The sequence below is a fragment of the Danio rerio genome, chromosome 8 (genome assembly GCF_052040795.2).
Source record: "Danio rerio strain M-AB ecotype USA chromosome 8, GRCz13ab, whole genome shotgun sequence".
Taxonomy (NCBI): domain Eukaryota; kingdom Metazoa; phylum Chordata; class Actinopteri; order Cypriniformes; family Danionidae; genus Danio; species Danio rerio.
This window is the reverse complement of record NC_141028.1, coordinates 60,878,518-60,896,701: the sequence shown is the minus strand read 5'-3', so window position 1 is coordinate 60,896,701 and position 18,184 is coordinate 60,878,518. Positions and strand designations below refer to the sequence as shown.

Sequence of the window (18,184 nt, the reverse complement as noted above, 5' to 3'; positions counted from 1 at the left end):
TGAGTCATCAACAGACCAATCACCGCAGACTGGGTCATTACTGGACCAATCACAGCAGACTGGGTCACTACTGGACCAATCACAGCAGACTGGGTTACTACTGGACCAATCACAACAGACTGGGTTACCATCAGACCAATCACAGCAGACTGAGTCATCATGGGACCAATCACAGCAAACTGAGTTATTATCAGACAAATCACAGCAGACTGGGCCATCAACAGACCAATCACAACACCCTGAGTAATTTTTGGACCAATCACAGAGGATTGTGTCATTATTGGACCAATTACAGCTGACTGGTTCATTATTGGACCAATCACAACAGAATGGGTCATTACTGGACCAATCACAGCAGACTGAGCCATCATCGAATCAAACACAGCAGACAGGGTCATTATTAGAGCAATTAGAGCAGACTGGGTCATTATCGAAGACTGGTTCATTATTGACCAATCACAGCAAACTGGTTCATTATTGACCAATCACAGTAGATTAGCAGCACGGAAACACGGGGTTTGAAAACAAATGAATCTGTTTCTGCCGTCACCTGTGTCTGGGCTCCTCTGTGGTGTCAGATGTGGAGGTGAAGCAGGGAACAAGATGGCGGACGTGACGTTCAGTGAAAGACCGCAGGAGGGAAGCCTTCGCAGACAAATATTCAGAAGAGCTGTGAAGAGAGCGTGTGAAGATTCTTAAGTTCATCAGTCATCATCATAAACATAGGGTGCGTCTCCCTTTTCACAGAACTATTATGATCACTATAGATGTCTTATCTACACTGTAGATAAATAATATGATTGTGGTGGCACGGTGGCTCAGTGGTTAGCACTGTGGCCTCACAGCAAGAAGGTTGCTGGTTTAAGTCCCGGCTGGGTCAGTTGGCATTTCTGTGTGGAGTTTGCATGTTCTCCCCGTGTTGGCGTGGGTTTCCTCCGGGTGCTCCGGTTTCCCCCACAGTCCAAACACATGCGCTATAGGGGAAATGTATAACTGTCTATCTTACTCTATCTGAATGTCTGCTGGGCTCCAGGAGTGGAAAGAGCTTTCGTTGGCAGGCGTCGCTTTGCTGATTTGATCTTTCATTACAGTCAATGGAGACTCTGATTTACTCTGCAAAAAAAAAAAGAGAGTAGTGCGATTACAACACTCGGAGATGCTGTATGTTGTGTGAGAAGTGATGTATTCAACACAAGCTCATTGAAAAGACGTGGAAATTTAATAAAGCTTAAAATACATTGCTCCAGTTAAGTTTCCTTGCAGTGTCAAATGACAAATCCACTAGAGGGCGTTGTCTACATTTTAGTAAATCTGAAATGCGTTACATAGGGTTTGTTTTGTTGTGTTTCAGATGACAGATCCACTAGAAGGCGCTGTCTACATATTTATACATTACTTAGGATTCGTTTTGTTTTACATATCAATGACAAGTCCACTAGAGGGCGCTGTCTACATTTTTGCAAATCTGAAATGTTACTTAAGGTTGGTTTTGTTGTACCTTTCAGATGATAAATCCCCTAGAGGGTGCTGTGAACAATTCTGTAAATCTGAATATGTTACTTAGGATACTTTTCGCTGTACGTTTCAATAACAAATCCACTAGAGGGCGCTGTTTACACTTTTGCAAATCTGAAATACGGTTCTTAGGGTTCGTTTTGTTGTACGTTTCAGATGACAAATCCACTAGAGGGCGCTGTTTAGATATTTATACATTACTTAGTATACGTTTTTTTTTTACGTATCAATGACAAGTCCACTAGTGGGCGCTGTCTACATTTTTGCGAATTTTGAAATATGTTACTTAGGGTTGGTTTTGTTGTACCTTTCAGATGATAAATCCACTAGAGGGTGCTGTTAACAATTCTGTGAATCCGAATATGTTAGGATACTTTAGATGTATGTGTCAATGACAAATTCACTGAAGGGCGCTGTCTACATTTTTTTGAATCTGAAATTCTTCACCAAGGGTGTGTTTTATTGTATGCTTCAGACACACATCCTTCTTATACACATCCACTAGAAGGCAGCACTTGTCAAACAGATCAGCTAGCGAACCACTGACCTAAACCCAACCAAAAGCAGACATAAGAGAAAAAAAATACTTTGATTTTACATTGCTTTTAATTATTTTGTTGGAGTTTGCGTCGCCAGACCTAAAGCCTTCGCTAAACCCAACCAATAGTGTTTTCAGAAGCAAACTTAAGAGAAAAGTGCACTGAGACTATTTAGTTTTACTCTGATTTTACATAGCTTTTATTTGTTTTGAGGAAGCATGTTTCAGCAGGCTCGAACCTGAGCACTCTGCAGCACGAATAAAACACTGTACAAAGTAGTGCAAAAACTGACCACCGGAAAAGACTGCATATGGAGATTTATAGGAGACGCAAACTTATCACAAATCACAGATAGTTCTGTTGTTTTGTGGTGTTTATTTAGTGTTGTGGAAATAACTGCATAAAATAATCCTGTACTCATCGATAATATGACCCTGTAAATATTACTAGTGTGAAAAGAAACAAAAGTTTTTGTCGTCATACTGCCCCCTAGTGCTCATTTTACCTTCAAACTGCAGTCAAACGAATGTTAAAGTACATTTTTACAAGAACTGTTGACTGAAGCAAGTATTTCCAGTGAGCCTGTTGGATATACTTGCTCTTTACTTTGCTGTCTGTTTGTTGTCTGTCAGACTGAGACTCATCTCTCCGTCGCAGAGCCTCGGCTTTGATCATGTCATCAGACAGCGCTGGACTGAACGTAACCTGGACCAGACGCCTCTGAGGAGACACACGAATGGAAAACATCACTACAGAGAAAACACATGAGTAGGTTATAGAGCCTACATCTCACTCACTATGAGAGTCAAAAATAACACATAAACATAGATAGATAGATGGATAGATAGATAGATAGATAGATAGATAGATAGATAGATAGATAGATAGATGGATGGATGGATGGATGGATGGATGGATGGATGGATGGATGGATGGATGGATGGATGGATGGATGGATGGATGGATGGATGGATGGATGGATGGATGGATGGATGGATGGATGGATGGATGGATAGATAGATAGATAGATAGATAGATAGATAGATAGATAGATAGATAGATAGATAGATAGATAGATAGATAGATAGATAGATAGATAGATAGATAGATAGATGGATAGATGTATGGATGGATGGATGGATGGATGGATGGATGGATGGATGGATGGATGGAGGGATGGATGGATGGGTGGGTGGATGGATGGATGGATGGATGGATAGATAGATGGATAGATGGATAGATAGATAGATGGATAGATAGATAGATAGATAGATAGATAGATAGATAGATAGATAGATAGATAGATAGATAGATAGATGGATGGATGGATGGATGGATGGATGGATGGATGGATGGATGGATGGATGGATGGAGGGATGGGTGGGTGGGTGGGTGGATGGATGGATGGATGGATGGATGGATGGATAGATAGATAGATAGATAGATAGATAGATAGATAGATAGATAGATAGATAGATAGATAGATAGATAGATAGATAGATAGATAGATAGATAGATAGATAGATAGGATAAACTAAGTAAGAAGAGTGTGTTTTGCAGTGAACCTGTCCTGGCAGCAGGCGTCCTGAAGAGGGCGCGATGGTGAAGTCAGAGTCTTCAGGAACAGAGAAAGTGAAGAGTCTCTCTGTGGGTTCATGAGTTTGTGTTGGCCGCTGGTCCTCCACAAACAGCACTGCAGTCCTGCGGTCACCCAGAGCCGTGTCTCCAAACTCTAACACAGTGTCTGACAGCTTCAGAGACGGCTGAACACCCACCGCACGACAACAAAGCTGGAAATCTCTGATCAAGAGAGTACATGTGAGGGAAAAAGATCAGGAATAATTCAAGCTAAGTCAGGCATGAGCTTTAAAATATAATTGACAAAATCTAATAATTTTTAGTTACTCAACTGCAGAAAATGCTTTTCTTATTTAGATTTTTGGTCTTGTTTCTAGTCCAAATATTTAAAAAATCTCAAATCAAGAAGTATTTTGTAAACAAGCAAACTTATTGTGTTGTTTCGTGAAATAATGTGTCAAAATTAAGTGAGTTTTTCCTTAAAACAAGCTAAATAAGAGAAATAATCTTGTTTTTCTTTCGACATAAGATTATTTTTCTTGTCCCACTGAAAGCTGAAAACTGTAACCATTGACTTCTATAGTAGGTAGAACAAATACTATGAAAGTCAGTGGTTACAGGTTTCCTCCGGGTGCTCCGGTGTCCCCCGCAGTCCAAACACATGTGCTATAGGGGAACTGATTAACTTAACTGGCCGTAGTCTATGAGTGTGTGTGTTAATGTGAGAGTGTATGGGTGTTTCCCAATACTAGAAGGGCATCCGCTGTGCAAAACATGTGCTGGAATAGTTGGCGGTTCATTCTTCTGTGGCGACCCCTGATGAATAAAGGGACTAAGCCAACGGAAAATGAATGAAATGATCACAGAATTGTGATTTTTGGGTGAACTGTGCATTTAAGATTATGAAAACACATACATTTAATAAAAATGATTTCCATTGATTTATTATTTTATAATAAATGTGTTTTTATTTCATAAAAATAATAATGGTATATTTGATTTAATGAGTGAATGTCATGGTTGTTGTGCTAAAAGCCAACCATCGTTTCTCACAAACTATCACAATATTACTTGATCCTTACCCATCCTTGATCCTGAATGATTTGATTTCTGTAAGAAAGACACTCCATATTGATTTACATATTTATTTGAAACGTTGGGGTGAAGCTGGTCTTATATTCACACATTCTGCCTTTCTTCTTAATAATATATTTTCAGAAAAGTATTCATTGCAAATTTTAAATGGTGGAATCATGTTATCAGCAAATGAATATCAAAGTACCACAGTTCAGTCACTTAAATAGTGCTAATGTTGTTTTAGAGTCATACATGCGATTTCAGACCCAATTTTCAAATTAGCATATAATATAGTGACAATATAATATAAGACAACTTGTCACAGTTCAAAAGTGAACGAATGTGTGAGTATGAAACCAATTCCACCTCAATATTTGAAACGTGCTAGTGGTCAGAACTGCTTTAGTTTGGACTATCGGCCACTAGATGGGGCCATTTGACTTAAAGCTTGTCTCTGTATTTTTACTTTACAAGCAGTTGTAGTGAGCAGGGTGGCCAGCATGCCAGCTACAGTATATGGCCTTTTTTACATACAAACCTGACCAAACGAAGGACATTTTTTAACTGTTTTTGCATTTTGCTCAGTAAGCATGATTTTCAGTGCAAATATGCCGACTGGAAACACTTCTCAAAAGCTCTGTCTGTGTCACTATGAGACAGCTGTTGTGGCAAGTAAACTGTTTCTGGTTGTCTTACCTGTTGATGCTTGTTTTGCAGGTGAGTGTGAAGTTGTGTTCTCCTGCCTTTAACGCACTGAAGATCAGGTAAATGTCCATGCTTTGTGAAGGCAGTAACGTGCCAAAGCCATCATTAGGCTGGACATCAATGAACTAGAGAGAAAGAAGTATATATATATATATATACATACACACAGTATATTATTTCATATTACATTTTTTCTTCTGGAGAAATTCTTATTTCTTTTATTTGGCTGGAGTAAATAGCATTATTTAAATCTTATTAGTCGCCTTAAGAAATTTGTTTTCAGTTCAGTTCATATATAATATAATATAATATAATATAATAATATAATATAATATGATATAATATAATAATATAATATAATATAATATAATACAATACAATATAATATAATAAAATAATATAAAACAATATAATATAACATGATATAATATAATATAATATAATATAATATAATATAATATAATATAATATAATATAATATAATAATATAATATATTATAATATAATATAATATAATATAATATAATATAATATAATATAATATAATATAATAATATAATATAATATAATATGATATAATATAATATAATATAATATAATATAATATAATATAATATAATATAATATAATATAATATAATATAATATAATATAATACAATACAATATAATATAATAAAATAATATAAAACAATATAATATAACATGATATAATATGATATAATATAATATAATATAATATAATATAATAATATAATATATTATAATATAATATAATATAATATAATATAATATAATATAATATAATATAATATAATATAATAATATAATATAATATAATATAATATAATATAATATAATATAATAATATAATATATTATAATATAATATAATATAATATAATATAATATAATATAATATAATATAATATAATATAATATAATATAATATAATATAATAATATATAATAATATACAATAATATCATATAGTATACAGTAATATAATATAATATAGCACGGGCAGCATGGTGGCTCAGTGGTTAGCACTGTGGCCCCACAGCAAGAAGGTCACTGGTTCGAGTCCCGATTGTGTCAGTTGGTGTTTCTGTGTGGAGTTTGCATGTTCTCCCCGTGTTGGCGTGGGTTTCCTCCGGGTGCTCCGGTTTCCCCCACAGTCCAAACACATGCGCTATAGGGGAATTGATCAACTAAATTGGCCGTAGTGTATGAGTGTGTATGTGAATCTGTGTGTATGGGTATTTCCCAGTACTGGGTTGCAGCTGAAAGGGCATCCGCTGTGTAAAACATTTGCTGGAATAATTGGCGGTTCCTGATGAATAAAGTTCTAAGCTGAAGGAAAATGAATGAATAAATAATAAAGCACCATATTTTATTTAAACTGTCAATAAATATTGCTTATGTTCCCAATAAAACCATGCTCTGTGTTGTGTTGTATCTGTACGTACACTACAGTACTGCGCTCACCTTGGGAATGCCCACAAAGCCGAACTCCTGCGGTAGTAATGAACAGTTAGTGAGGCGCACTGCAGTCTGAACACACTCATATATAGAGCAGTGACCAAAGTCCACCTCAGAGCGGTCAAACCTCAGGTCAGAGCTGGTGACCACAGCATGGGCCGTAAACAGCACAGGCTTCACCTGCAATGGTAAAGTACACATGAAATCAAAACTAACCAGATTGATTTTGTTAGCTCATATTGCTATTTTTGGGCATGGCTAACATACTTAACCACGCCCCTCCAGCTGTCAGTTTTGACAACAAACAGAAATGGTGAGGAGGAGGAGGAGTCTGTTAGGTTGTTATAACTCTCCCCAAACCCATTTCCCCATCTTTCTGAATGAAATGCCGACTTTGCTACATCCAATCAGCAAAAACAAGCCCCGCCTACTGATTTGTCATTTAATATTCCGTTTTTCTAGAAACTGCATCACAATACAAAAAAATATATAAAAAATGATCGCAGGACATCAAAGTCAAAGTGAAATCAAAATGTATAATGTTTACTTTGCTTAATTAATGTGTGCAAGTTAATCCACAGAAAATAAGCGTGTGTTTTAATAATCTTCAATCTTTAGTTTGAACATCTGCTTCAGTGTTTTGATTGGCTCCTTCTCTGATGATGCGAGTTTGATGATTCAACCACAATATTCTTAGCCACGCCCTTCCAACTGTTAGTTTGCTATGAGGGAATGATGCGCATAAACAAAGCCCCGCCCCCTACTCAATATTCAGTTTGTTTTGCAGTATTATTGAGCTTATTTGTGTATTGAGTGTTGATGGTGTTAAAAATCAGCATGATACACTGGTTTATAAACAGTTCCAGATATGAGCGAAGTTGTTTGATATTGAGGTCTGGATATGTGCCAGTGCTGGGGTCCGGCACAGGTTTGAGATCAGTAAGGGTCCTGGCGTGAATGAAGAGTCTGACTGTGGGGAAGAGGATGAGAGGATGAGATGCATGCTGGGATAGAGGGATGATAACCAGTGACCAGCTCCGAGGATTATGGGAGTTCACCGGTACTGTAACCGCATGACCCTGTTACTCAGAGAGTGCTTATATGGAAAGTAAAGGGCAGGAATAAACACGGCACAAGTGTTGTATTTGTTGCTTTTCTCTATTTTAATGTGCATTTCAAACATTTTTTAGAAAAGCACAGATTTATTTAACCAGAAAAGACTCTCTGAGATTAATAGTATCAAAAGGGAAAAAATTAATAATTTTTTTTAATAAACAAACTTGATAAAACCGTCTGCAGAAACACTTTGATTGACAATCTATCTTCATACGTGTCATTATAAGGGGGAAAGCCCCGCCCATTAGCGACCATCTCTCCCTCATTAGCATAGGACATTAGTCTTGTTTTTGAATCTGCCACTATGCTGACACATGGGCATTTGTAGCTCCACCCTCTTTTGTAAAGAACACGATCTCATTTGAATTTAAAGTGACAGTCACCAAAACCTAAGAGGGTCTTATAAAACATTATTTGTGTGGTATTTTGGACTGAAACTTCACACACTCATCATCAAGATTAATGACTGACAGTGAGCCACTATAGAGTAAGAAATAAATCTGTAAGCTTGCTTTGGAAATGAGATGTTTTACCTGATCTGCCACCTGTACTGTAAGAGGAACCTCCAGAACTCCTGTGTCCTCATTGAAGAAGCTTTTGGCATCCGCATACAAGCTCGGTCTATAAAGCCAAGGAGAGACATATGATGTGTTTTATAGTATTTATAACATTAAAAGAACAACACGTATACGCTCACCGGCCACTTTATTAGGCACACCTGTCAAACTAACGCAAATTTCTAATCAGCCAATCACATAGCAGCAACTAGACATGGTCAAGACGATCGGCTGCAGTTGAAAGCGAGCATCAGAATGGGGAAGAAAGGGGATTTAGGTGACTTTGAATGTGGCATGGTTGTTGGTGCCAGACGAGCTGGTCTGAGTATTTCAGAAACTGCTGATCAACTGGGGTTTTCACGCACAACCATTTCTAAGGTTTACAGTGAATGGCCGGACACAGAGGAAATATCCAGTGAGCGGCAGTTCTGTGGGCGCAAATGCCTTGTTGATGAGGCCAGAGGTCAGAGGAGAATGAGGAGAGGAGAACACACAACACATCCAACCTTGAGGCGGATGGGCTACAGCAGCAGAAGACCACACCGGGTGCCGCTCTTGTCAGCTAAGAACAGGAAACTGAGGTCCCGTTTACACTAATGCATTTTAGTTTTAAAACGCATAAGTTTTGCTACGGTTACGCCATCCATCCACAATACGCCACAGTTTTCAAGCGCTGAAAAGGGAGTGTTTTGGAAACGCTGGAGAAGCCGTTTTTATAATGAAGCGCTGCTGCTCTGTCTCAGTGTGGATGAGATAAAACGGAGACATCTGAAAACGGAGGCGGGGCTGCTGAGATTCGCTACCTGATTGGGGCTTTTGTGTCATTGCATATCCTTCCCTTATTGGTCAAGCCCCTATCACATGACTATAACACATGGCTTTAACGCTACCGGAAGACAGCAGACCAGCCTTCACTGTAAACGATAACATTGACACAGAAATGGGAGCGTTGTTTGCACTATTGTCTGTTTTAGGCGCCATTGTGCAGTTAAACTCTGCCTTTTTTACTACAGCAGCTGCATGCCCAGAGTGCAAAAAATGGTCACGTGGTATAAGTTTTTAAAAAAGTTGTTCAGGCATACATTAATATATATTATATTTTATAATATTATTACAAGAGTTCACACTTAGCTCATGATTGATTATAAAGCTTGTTTGGCATGCTGTCCCGGGAGAGAGCCCTGAGCTCATAAGATCCTCGAGCCCGGGGCTCCCTCCCGTTTGCAAGGTGAGAGGGGAGTTTGAGCTCAGGTCGACCTTATCAATTTTTAATAATATAAATTTATATAATATTCATTTAGAATATTCTATTTTACTTGACTTGAATATTCTATTTTACTTATTTTTTTTTTTTTAGAGAAATAGCATCAAACTTTATCTCTTTATTGCAGAAACTCCTGATTCTTTTACTGTAATCAAGCTCATGACTAAACAGTGATAATAATTTGAGGATGTTCATATTCTCAGCTGCTCTTCCAGTGATATCAGTGATGTGTGATGATGAGCAGCGGGAAGATGAGGCTGTTGTTACCATGGCGATGTGCGGCACTGATAGACAGACTGCTGTTTTGCAATGCAGCCTAAAAAATCCAACACCTCTCAGTTCACTGTACATGAAGCTCGACCGCATCATGAAATGTAGCATTAATCTCACGCAAATATGAATGTTTTCTATTTAATTCTATTTGTTATAATCAGAAACACTTTGATTGACATTCTCGCTTTGTACGTGTCATCAGAGGGGGAAAACCCCGCCCACTAGTGCACATCTATAACATTAGTCCTGTATTCAGTCTGACACTATGCTGACACACAGGCATTTGTAGCTCCGCCTTCTTCTAAAAATGAACACAGTCTTATTTGAATTTAAAGCGACAGTCACCATAACTTGTATCAGAGCCTAAAAGGGTCCGTTTTAAAGAGTTATAAAACATTTTAATCAAGTTTGTCATCCAGGGTGACATATGTGCTAACTGATGCTAACAAACAACGCTACTGTCAAGTGTTACTGTAATTTCTCCTACAGTAAGCTCAGGCGTGTGCAGTCAGACGGTGTTATCTCATTCCAGCAGAGTGTTTCAGGACGCTGCATGTTTCAGAGTTAACAGAGTCAGTGGCAACAGCGCTCTTCAATGGCTTTGGCACTGTGTTGTGGAACAGCTTTGCGGGACGCCTCACTGCCCATCTGTCGACGGAACAAACAGCGCTAACGGGGATCTGATTGGATCCTGCTTGTGAAAATACATCCTGACACGTTCCTCTGCTCTGAAGCCTATTTTTAGCAGGCGGAGTGTAAACGTACAGATGCTCAAGGAAAATAGAAGTGCTGTAAATACTAAGCAGCTGACTTATAATTAGCTTGCATGTTACTCTATGATTTAAAAAATGTACATATTCCTACTGCGTGAACCCATAGAACATCTGATATGTGGACGAATGTGAACACATACAGTCAGGACCAAAATTATTCATGACTTAAGACATTCTGACTTAAAGTTACTTTTATTAAACCAGCAAGTTTTGGGTTGTTTGACCGATTATGACACAGGCTTCTCCCAAAAGATAGTGAGCCGATGTCATTATTGTGGAAAAAATATTTCTCATGTTTTATTTACCTTTGAACAAAAACTTTGGGTCTTAATTTGCCAGGGGTATCAATAATTTCGCTTGACTGTGTAAAGTATATATATATACACACACACACACACACACACACACACACACACACACACACACACACACACACACACACACACACACACACACACACACACACACACACAGTTAAAAGTTGAAGTTTACATACACAGTATAAAAAGGCACATTATGTACCCCTGTACACATTTCTGGAGAGCGCCAAATACATCCCAGAAGCTTTGTATTGCTTTTGAAAATTGTGGGTTGGGTTTAGGGAAGTGGATGGGCAGCTCTGTCAGACGTAACCGATAGTGTTTTAAAAAGCACGGATTGACCAGCCCACCCACTTCCCTAAACCCAATATGGAGAATATTCAACCCGGACTCATTGTGGAAACGTAGCCCCGCGGACGTTTCTGCGGATCCGCGAGAGGCCGCTGTGCACGCTTTTTTTTTTTCGCGTCTCGGGCACCTCTCGGGCACTGTTCTCGTGCAAAAAGCCGCCGGATCGGCCGACCCGGCCGTCCACCTCTTCCTCCTCCTCCTTCCCTAAAGCCAGGCGACGGTTTGCAAAAGCCGTCCAGAAAAAAAAAAGAAAAGCAAAAGCCCTCGTCTTCGATTTTGACTGCGTTTTCGGATCCCGCCGCGTTCCCCTTTTTTTTTTCGGATTCTGTTTTTCATCTTACCTGATTTCTGGAACTGCTGTTCCCCGGACTCGATCCCGGTTGTCGTCCCCGCGGCCGGCTCCTCCTCCTCCTCCGGGGCCTCCGCTCCGTCGACGCAACGATGTGAGCTAAGCGGACAAACTGGCCAGCGAGCGCGAAGAGGAGGAGCTGAGCGGCGCCACACCGCCCCGCAGCGTTCGCTCGAAAAAAACTAAACGCGGCCGTACGTACCTCCAGCCACGCAAATCGCAGCCTCCAGAAACGTCCACGGGGCTACGTTTCCAGAATGAGCTTGGGTTTAAAATATTCCTTCTATCGCGTGCTGTTGCTTTTATTTAGAACACAACTAAAATCAGCCTTTAGACTCAATCGTCAGACTCGTCAGAATCTGGCAACCTGCACTTGCGTTTGTTTTAATCCAGGAATGTAATTCCTAGTTCAACTAATGGGTGTCAAACTTTCATACTGCACCTTTAAATGTTAAAATGCAGCCATACGTACATGATTCGCAATCTCCAGAAATGTATATAGGGGTTTATATATATTATTATATTATAGGTAGGGGTGTCACGATTTCGATTTTTAATCGAAATCGATCGAAATTTATGCTCAATTTCGATTATCGAATCAAAAAATAGAATCGTCGATGCTGCCACGCCCCCATGTCACGTCAGCTTGGCTTGCCAAGCGGGAAAAAAACAGTCTTGTTGAAGTGCTTGTTAAACTGCAGAAGCAGGAGACCCGTCGACAGAACTTAAACCCTCTCCTCTTTCAATGAAGTCGCCGGTGTGGAAGCATTTTGGATTTCCAGTGATTTATGTTGACAACGTTCATGATGTCAACAAAAAAAACACAGTTTTGCAAGCTCTGCTATGTACGTATTGGGGTTCGTCCGATAGACAACATCGGCATCGCGATCCTCCGCCCGCCCCCGTTGCAAATCCGCTGGGGAAAAGTTCACACTCAGGCCCTGTTTACACTGTCTCTGTTTTTAAATGGCATTTTAGAACAACAACGATTTGACATCCACAGTGGCGTGTAGCATTTCTGAGCAGCCCTCCTTCCTCTCTACCTCTGAAAATGCACATCACGTGACCACACAGACACAGACGCACACACAGCCATGCGCTCGAGACAGCAGGTCCAGGCAGTCAGAGGACTGCTTCAATCTTTCACTCACTTGTACTTAGTCATTTTAGCGAACACCTCAGATACTGTTGGCTGGTTCCTGTTGGTTGTGCGTCTTTTTTTCCGACGCCATTATAACGACACAGATCACTGCCTATTCACGAGTCCCGCAGAAAAAGTGATTGACAGGTGGAATTATGTGTGTATCTTGCCTTTATTCATTTACTGTATGATTTGTTTATGGGTAAAACAAAGACCATGCAGGTCAGGTAGTTTAAACGGTAGACTACAAATAATTAATTGGTCATTAATTAATTAATTATTTATAATCGAGAATCGAATCGTGACTTTAGAATCGAAAATGTAATCGAATCGAGGATTTGGAGGATCGTGACACCCTTTATTATAGGTGATGCATAAATCTCAAGTTCCAAAAACGGACACTTATGTTTTTTTGTGGTCCAGAGTCACATAAATGAACATATTTGTAATTCAAATGGTTAAAAATACATGTAAACAGGCATTTATGACATATATTTTAAAATTAATGTTGCCTATGAGCATGATATATTTTAATCCAAACATGAATTTGTATGTCATATTTGTAGTCTGCATATACAGCCAACAGTCCGTCATCACAGTGCTTCATAATTGTTATTCTTCTATTATTCCCTCCAGAACTGTCTTGAGAATCTGTCTGCGATCCCAAAGAACATCTCACGCCTCCTTCTGAGCCTCAACTCATTTATTAGAGTAGGAAAAACACCACAGTGGTTTCTCTCAGCGTATGAAACTTCATTTGTCTGTCTGATATTTGCCGCCGGTTTATCAAGAAGTGAAAATGTTGTTCATTTCACTCATTGGATTGCAGTATTTGCAAATATTTTATACAATATTCCAATTTGGGGCATGAATCGACTTCTCATCTTTGGATGGAAACACAGCTACTATGATTTTCAAGCCAATTGAAAAGCTTGACTATCAAAGAGTAAATAAAAAAGCCTGTTCTCAAGACATTGCCGTTACATAAGAATGGGGAATGTGAAGTGAAAGTGAAAGCTCTGCTGTGTTTAATTGATTATACTCATGCTGCTATGTTGAACCTGTGGTACACTGAACTGTCATAAAGCTTCTAAATCAAACCTATGTTTGTGTGTGATGGATTACAACAACAATAAAGAGGATTTAGCAGCTTTTAGTGCAGAAATCTACAAATGACATCTGTCCTTTTCTCTTACGCGTCATTTGTTCAGCATGGGATTAACCATGGAGTGATGGTGCGCAATAATAGTGATCACAAGGAAAGGCTTTGCTGTGATGTTTTGTATTGTGTGTGTGTGTGTGTGATTTAAACACAGCTAGAAAGAGAATGACGGCAAGAGCAAATGCCTTCTGACGGCAGGATGAAGCACTGTTACACAATCATCAGCATTAAAACAACACCAAACTAAACCAATGATTCATCTGAGATGCTTTTAGCACACACTTTATTCTGTATTGTCTCTCTTGCAAACTTACTTCATTTATTAATCGTAGTTTATTTCGAGATTTAATATGCATTTTTAAACCAGTTTTATCTCTGGTCATGAATAATTATATTACACTTTAGTGATTTGAGAGAAATTATACCAGCACATACGCATACACTATCTGACAAAAGTCTTGTTGCCTAGTTTAAGGAACAGCAAATAATAAATTGACTTCCAGGTGATATTTTGGTATCGGAAGTGGCTTATATGTAAGGCGAAGGCCTCTAGATTACGCTTATTTCAGCACAATAGTCTATGATCATTCATGGCTTGATTATGAATGATTTGATGAGAACAGTGCGGTCTGACTCTGCTCAGACTAAACTCTCATCACTGAACAGAAATAATGTCCAGTATAGAATATAAAGTCCTGCTGCAGTGGAGACAGAATGAATATTGTGTCTGACTCCATCATGAGCTTGGAGGACTGCATCCATACATCTCTGACATGACTCACATCACTGATTAATAAAATCATCTGGAAAGCCTTCTTGAAGGTCTCCCAGAGTTCATCAAGAGTCTTTGTGTTCATCTTCAATGCCTCCTGCTTCATCAGCTCAATAATGTTTAAGTCTGGAGACTTGCGTGGCCAATCCTGGAGCAGCTTGAGCTTCTCTGCTTTCAGGATCTTTGATGTGGAGGCTGAAGTATGAGCAGGAGTGCTATCCTGCTGGAGAATTGCCCTTCTCCTGTGGTTTGTAATGTAATGGGCAGCACAGATGTCTTGATACCTCAGGCTGTTGATGTTGATCATCCACTCTGCAGATCTCTCGCACGCCCCCATACTGAATAAACCCCAAACCATGATTTCTTCTTCACCAAACTTGACTGACTGCTGTGAGAATCTTGTCTCCATGCTGGTTCCAGTAGGTCTTCTGCAGTATTGGTGATGATTGGGATGCAAATCATCAGATGATTCTTCTGAAAAATCCACCTTCTGATACTTTCCCAAATGATCAACTAGAAGTCGAGTTATTATTTGTTGCTCTTACAGCTGAGATTGACGACAAGACTTTTGTCATCTATTGTTCAATATACAATTTTACAATTATACATTATTAGTATACTATATATATATATATATATATATATATATATATATATATATATATATATATATATATATATATATATATATTTTTTTTTTTTTATAGTATACTATAAATACTACACTTACTTTTTTTAAATAAAAAATATTTATTTACTATTATGTTTTTCTATAGAAGAAAGTCTTTCTTCCTTTAGTTTGGCTGGACTTCAAAAAATGTAAAAACTGTTGTGGTCATTAATATTAGCCCCCTTAGGAGTTATATTTTTCCAATTGGCTAAAGACATCCAATGATTTACCTAACTAACCTAACTTGCCTAGTTAATTTTCCTTATAAAAGGGCCGAAAACCAAATATTATTATTATAATATTATATTATATTATTATTATATTATTGAGAGCCATGGGCTGAAGATAAGTACACTAAACTATTTTACAATAAAGTTGCAATGGGTAATTACACAACTAATATAACACAGTAGTCAGAATCTACCTTTGCCTTGACTCGCTCACCAAAGTCTTTGTATTGTCCTCTATCCGTCAGGTGACAGTGTGTACATTTTAAACTAAATCTGATTCATTTATACCATTTAAATTGAAATAATTAATTTCAGTAAGCTTTTTTTGTAGCTTAACAATAAAAGGTTACATGAAATGACAATCTCCTAACCATCCCCGTCATTCTCACTCTCCTCTCAGATGGGATGGTGGGTCAAATCAAAGGTAACCATGGGCCAACTTTGGCCTGCAGGGCCTAGTTTGGGCATCTCTTGTCTAATTAATAACCTAATTCATAACCACTTTAAGCTGACTACTAGAGTCTTGCAAAATAACAAGTAAATTATATGTATTGGTATCATGGCAAAGACTAATGAAAGTAGTTATTAAAAGTATTATGTTGAAAAAACAATATTTTAACGTCATTATTTACTGACTTTATAATAGCAAATGACTGTAATAAACATACCCTTATAGGAAGAGAGTGATAATTAGTAATAAATCATATATGTTGAGCTAAAACATCACCGACACCATACTAATGACTAACTTTTACTAACTTATTTCTAATAACTGATTTCTTTTCTCTTCTTCATGATGACAGCACATAATATTAGACTAGATATTCTTCGAGACACTAGTATTCAGCTTAAAGTGACATGTAAAGGCTTCACTAGGGTAATTAGGGTAAAGTTAGGGTAATTAGGCAAGTCATTGTATAACAGTGGTTTGTTCTGGAGACAATCCAACACTAATATTGCTGAATCGGCGAATAATATTGACCTTAAAATGGGTATAAGAAAATTAAGAACTGCTTTTATTTTAGCCGAAATAAAACAATTAAGACTTTCTCCATAAGAACAAATATTATAGGAAATACTGTGAAAAATTCCTGAATCTGTTCAACATCATTCGGGAAATATTTGAAAAAGAAACAAAAACTAACAGGAGAATGAATAATTCTGACTTCAGCTGTATTTCATGGAGGTGTGCAATAATATGCTATAATATTCTGGTGAGAATAAGTCTTACGTGGAGGGTTACATAAGCAGCGGTCGAGACAGATCTGTGTGTTCAGGGAGACGACAACTGAACGTGTGTGCGGACGCTATTAATGCGGTTTTAATCTGCATTTTAAAGCCCTGTAAAGCAGATTAATGTAGTTTCACTTCCTCCGCCGCTATACCAAATGTTCCATTAACTTTTGTCATGTAATGCCGCTTCATCTGACCCCAAATCAGCTTAGCTACCAATATGGCGCTGTATCAGATGAGAAACGTGGGCGAGGGAAAAGGCCAGCGCAGCGGCTTTAAAAATATCCCAGAAACCTCATTTAAATTCAGCTCATCCTAAATGTCCACATGCCGCTCTCAGGAGCTTTGATCCATGATTTCGTGGTTTTATGTTATGAGATCTTTCTATGATACAAGCTGCTGTACATTTGGGAGAACACTGCTTTTGTTTTTGGAACTTTCTCTGAATAAATCCTCCTAAATCCATCATTGTATTGCATATTATTTATCCTAGTAAACACTATATGAATTATGTAGATGAAATCAAATTAAAGGGGCGTCTCTAGTGAAGTTTCAGCTCAAAATACCACATTAATAATGCTTTATAGCTCTCTGAAAATTTTAGGCTTTAATCCTAATTATGGTGTTTTGATGACTGTCGCTTTAAATTCATATGGAGCAAAATCTCTGAGGAATATTTTCAGTGCCTTGTTGAATCCACGCCACGATGGATTAAGGCAGTTCTGAAGGCAAAAAGAGGGTCCAACCGGGTTCTAGTAAGGTGTACCTAATAAAGTGGCCAGTGAGTGTATATCTAATTAAGTATAATTATTGAGCAGTACCTGGGCAGAAACTTCAACTGAGCAGTGAAGCTGGATTTGGCCTGGATTAACCCCGTTTTCGGTTGGATAGACATGTGATTCCTCATCTCTTTACACACCTTGAACGTCAGCCTGAGAGCTGTGCTGGCCCTAAAGAGAGAAAAACACCATCAGATGTTCACACTCTCGACAGTCAGGAAAACACAGGAGACACACAGAGAGAATTGCTAGATTCCTATCTGAAGGAGGACTCGTTCTCAGCTCATTTTCAAGCACAAATG

At 38.3% G+C, this 18,184-nt stretch overlaps 1 protein-coding gene across 4 annotated transcripts in view; it reads right to left on the bottom strand.

Moving 5' to 3' along the window:
• The window catches only part of cfap74 (cilia and flagella associated protein 74), a 56,684-nt gene that overhangs the window by 15,917 nt on the left and 22,583 nt on the right, over nucleotides 1-18,184 (bottom strand). For 2 of the 4 annotated variants that reach the window (XM_087265615.1, XM_087265617.1), the window contains exons 22-30: nucleotides 17,925-18,053; nucleotides 8,542-8,629; nucleotides 7,004-7,072; nucleotides 6,899-6,925; nucleotides 5,406-5,539; nucleotides 3,620-3,854; nucleotides 2,661-2,774; nucleotides 1,007-1,113; nucleotides 551-670 (exon numbers count right to left, since the gene is read on the bottom strand). In XM_087265615.1, the coding sequence (XP_087121741.1) occupies nucleotides 551-670; nucleotides 1,007-1,113; nucleotides 2,661-2,774; nucleotides 3,620-3,854; nucleotides 5,406-5,539; nucleotides 6,899-6,925; nucleotides 7,004-7,072; nucleotides 8,542-8,629; nucleotides 17,925-18,053 (1,023 nt within the window). Of the gene's footprint in view, nucleotides 1-550; nucleotides 671-1,006; nucleotides 1,114-2,660; nucleotides 2,775-3,619; nucleotides 3,855-5,405; nucleotides 5,540-6,898; nucleotides 7,073-8,541; nucleotides 8,630-17,924; nucleotides 18,054-18,184 lie in introns of all 4 variants that reach the window. The other 2 variants (XM_087265614.1, XM_087265616.1) reach the window with 1 other exon arrangement.